The 4,216-nt window shown below is 40.8% G+C and overlaps 1 protein-coding gene across 2 annotated transcripts in view; it reads right to left on the bottom strand.

Moving 5' to 3' along the window:
• LOC107744626 (mediator of RNA polymerase II transcription subunit 13-like) overlaps nt 1-4,216 on the bottom strand; it is a 98,922-nt gene that overhangs the window by 16,168 nt on the left and 78,538 nt on the right. For both annotated transcript variants that reach the window (XM_016558419.1, XM_016558420.1), the window contains exons 11-15: nt 2,670-2,700; nt 2,287-2,408; nt 1,883-1,973; nt 1,285-1,487; nt 383-582 (exon numbers count right to left, since the gene is read on the bottom strand). In XM_016558419.1, coding sequence (XP_016413905.1) covers nt 383-582; nt 1,285-1,487; nt 1,883-1,973; nt 2,287-2,408; nt 2,670-2,700 — 647 coding nt within the window. The remainder of the gene's footprint in view (nt 1-382; nt 583-1,284; nt 1,488-1,882; nt 1,974-2,286; nt 2,409-2,669; nt 2,701-4,216) is intronic.

Below are 4,216 nucleotides of genomic sequence, written 5' to 3'. Positions count from 1 at the left end.
AGATGAACTGAAAAATAGCACAGATCTCTTGGCGGAGAGAGAAACTGAAGCGCTCAGTCTGAGTGTTCGGCGAGTGAAAATATATCTGAGCTAAACTTATTCTTAGCCTTCAACTCACACTGGCGAGTAAAATCTGAGAATTTATTAGCAATTGGCTAATATTAGACATCATTTAGTCGCCCAGAGTGAAGATTTAGTCGCATTTGCGAGTGATTTACTCGCAATGTAGAGGGTTGTTTTATCATTTTCATTTTGAATTTGGGGTGAAATATGGCCCAGACATTTCTTTGTGAGACCCTCTTAGTGCATACAAAGTCTGTATAAAGATATATGTGGTTCATACAGTAGGTTCAGTACATTTCACCCCAGATGTGAAACTCACCCATCCTTGCTGAAAATGGTCATAGCAGGTACAGAGTTGAGTAGCTCTAGTTTCCCCACTGTCCAGCTGGGCCTGTAAACACACTCATCAGGCAGTTTGATAGGGGGCAGGCACTGACTGGGCAAAGACTTCAGGGGGGCAAACATGGAACAGCCCACAAACGGCTGACACAAGTCAGGCTTGTACACAAATGAGAAGTCCTGGGGAGAGAGAGAGAAAACCATGTTCAATTTGCTGTTGTGCCATTCCAGTTCTATAGCAATTCAATAAAAAAATTAACAAATTAATTAACAAAGAAAGCACTTAAATTAGTAAATGCATGCAAGCTAATTTCAACAAGTTTAGAGGTCAAAGAACATTTAACTAGCTGCCAAAAAAAAAAAAAAAAATCATAATATCAAACATGAAGTTTATTCTGATTGGCTGTGGTTGTGTTGCTCTTCAAAGTACTTCACTGTCAGTGAAGACAGAAAAATGACTTAGCACTGGAAACGTACAGTAGGGTTGTGACGGTGAGGAAATTTTCCCGCCGGTTAATCGACGTGTGACAACACCGGTAATACCACTATCACCGTGGGGGCGGGGGCGTTCCCTCTTTTCCTCGCTTTCTCTTCTTGTCAGTCAGCTCGACTCACTCTCCTCACTGGAGAAATGAAATCTGATCTGTGATGCAACTGTCGTTCGGCACGCTGCATTGAGCAGCCGCGTTCAGTTTTTAATTGTAGTGTCTGTTCTTTTACTGAACTAAATGATTTCTATTTCTATAAAAAATCAAAACGACGGTGGGGGTCGGTGACGCTTTAACACCGGTATCACTGTCAACACTGTCTATCGCGGCAAGCCTAATGTACAGCACTGCACATGGTTAGAACATGGTGTAGCAGTCATCTTACTCGTCTCACCTTGATTTCAGAAGGTTTGGGGCTGCAGAAACTCTCCTCCACCTCGATTTTAAACTGACCACCCAGAGCAGTAGGGCCATCTAGAGTGTTGAGGCCAGAGCCTGGCTCCATACATCCATACTCTTTGTTCATGGGAGAGTAACCCATGTTGTGCTGCTCTAAAGACGGAGGCGTAGGGAACATCTGGTGTAGATCAGCCGTGCCTGAGGGATGGATGAGCAGAGGGAAAGATGACATGTAAACGGAAGGATGCAGGGGATAATGCATAAAACATCTATGATAAAAAAAAAAAAAAAAATGTTTTAAGTCATCTCTATTTCCTACTTATTCTTGTGGAAAACAAAAGGACTTGTCAAAATGTCAAATTTGCTCTACAAAAGAACTTTAAACATTTTTTTGATTTGGTTTATTAGAAACCTTCTTTTTTGCATGTTAAAGAAAACATCCTGTTCCCACTCAAAGAAATATGCGCATGATGATGTTACTGCTTGTCTGCTAGCAATGTAAAAATGGCCACAATGGCCAGCAGGGAGCAGTATACAGAGTTAGAATGAAGAAGTAAACCCTGTATATTTATAGAAACAGAGACTGTGCTCACTTATACAGGAGACAGGGTCCAGTGTGGTTGGCTTCGACTCCTTGCTGCCAAACTTCTCATCTGCTCCATTTACAGCTCTCCGTGCTCCAGGCTATGGAGAAATACACAAATTAGCCAAAAATCAGAGCTATGATTTCATTAAAATTACAGCAATTTCTCTAAAAGAGGGCAAAAAACACATTTCCATTGCAACATACCCTTATTTTCAAATAGCCAAGCAATGGTAATTTTAACAGTAATTAGATATTGATGATATATCTTAACATCTAATTATGAACGGCAATCAGCTCCGAGCACTCGCGTCATTGTGAAAATTTGCCAAACCAGCAGAATTTATTTTCACACAGTGACGCAAAGGGGACACAAAATAGAAAGAGATAATAAAAAGACAGCTTGACACTAACTGTTTGTTCGTCCTCATCTGAGTTGAAGAGGTTGTCCAGATCTTTGAATGAGACTGCCAGGTCTGAATCATGTATGAGGCTGGTGGAAGCAGCCCGGTTATGGGCCGCAGCCTGCTGAGCATCTGCGAGAGAGAAAGAGAGAGAAAGCTTAACACACAGGCTTGTTCTCCAGCTTTATCTAGTGTAACCACAGCCTGGGCTTGAGACCATATCAGGACGAGCCTTTTTCCTCACTCAGTGAACACATTTAACCTTTATGGGCAACAATACACTAAAGTGACCCAGGCTGTCAACAGGGAAACTATTTCAAATAAAATTAATGGACTCAGGGTTTGAGAGGGGTTCATGAGAGAGTCACTGGAGTGTAACAGGACAGTCCTTACCATCTGATAGTGCAGCACTGCCATCTTCTCCCTGTGAGAGAGCAAAATAACAGCAAATGTTTTAAAAAAACACATTATATAATGCACAGACACACAAAGGTTATGTTAGATTAGATATGCAGGGTCCAAAATGTGCTTTGACACTTATCAATCGCAAATTAGTTGAGACAAAACTAGAACATACACTGTAAAAAGTGGTGACTTCCAAATGTTACCTCAAAGAGCTATTTCTACTTGATTTAACCCTTAAAATAGTTCTGTTTGGTACGGATTCATGCATTTAGGTGATATTTTTGACATGAATAAAAACAGTTAATTTAGATGTTATTTCTTTTCAGAGTAGTCCTCAATATCTAAGAATTAGGCACATACTGATTTACTTTTCCACAAAACACAAGATGAAAACAGTCCAGAGTGTGTCAGTTCGTGATCACATGTTGGTTAACAATCACCCAGAAGCAGCCAAAATATCAGAAAAGGTGACAGCAAAAGAAGAGCAACCCTCTACGGACACCTTGGCAATTGAATCGCCAAAAACGTGCATGTGATATTAACAGACGAACTACGCTCATATTTATAATTCCAAACAATCAGTAAGCGACAGGTGCTAGGAAACGCTGTTTTGTACTCATTTTTTGACGAGTCGGCTGTGGTGCGGCCAACTGAATGGGCTGCTTCTCTGCCGCTCAATGCACAGAACAGACGCCGAGAGAGGTGACACTTCTCCGGGAAAGTCAGACTTCGCGTTCGCGGGACAGCACTGGCGAAATCTCCAACTGAACCATAGCTAAGGTTTATCCAAAAAAGTCTCTAGGTTTGTCAGTATGAATATTCTATGGAAAAAAACCGCTAAAAGGGTGTGAAAGTTGCTAAATCTAGTGCTAAAGTCACGCTCGTGTGTGTGAGACGCGGGAGCTGATGGCAGGGGGCGGTGGATATTTGTGGCGGTCAATGTGGATAGTGTGGATGCGTTCTTCTGTCATAAATTAGAATTGAATTAAATTAGAAAGGATAAGAGTCTGTGACCTGTTAAAAAAATACTAACATTTGTTTCACGGGAATTAATTTTACATGCGCAAAAAGCCGCAAACAACAGAACATGAGGATTCACATGGTCTCATCATATCACATCACGCACCTGCAGCGCTTCTGCGAGCGGAGAAAAACATTATATATATATATATACAGTATATTAAACGAATGAACAGGCCTATACGAGAAACTGTGCAACAAGTAGCCTAGTATGCAGAGTTTGTTTATTTTTGAGCTGCGTGGAAAGGAAACAGACGACAGAAAGCGGCATCCTATTTTTCTTTAGGCTTATTTTACAAAAGCACAAAGATTTGTTTTTATTGTGAATGTACACAAAGGCAAACCTTTTACAATTCCGATTATCTTTAGGACTAAAAGGAGTAGACTAGTTTATTCCACTTGTTAGAAGGAAAAAATTCAAGTGATTGCGCTGGCGCCGCACAGTTAAGCATTGCTACCTTGACAATGCAGCTTGTTCATTATCATAATAAAATACAGTCAGTCAAACCTATGAA

The sequence above is a fragment of the Sinocyclocheilus rhinocerous genome, unplaced genomic scaffold (genome assembly GCF_001515625.1).
Source record: "Sinocyclocheilus rhinocerous isolate Xijiao unplaced genomic scaffold, SAMN03320098_v1.1 scaffold767, whole genome shotgun sequence".
NCBI lineage: Eukaryota > Metazoa > Chordata > Actinopteri > Cypriniformes > Cyprinidae > Sinocyclocheilus > Sinocyclocheilus rhinocerous.
The sequence above is the reverse complement of the archived record's forward strand: the minus strand, read 5'-3'. Positions and strand labels throughout refer to the sequence as shown.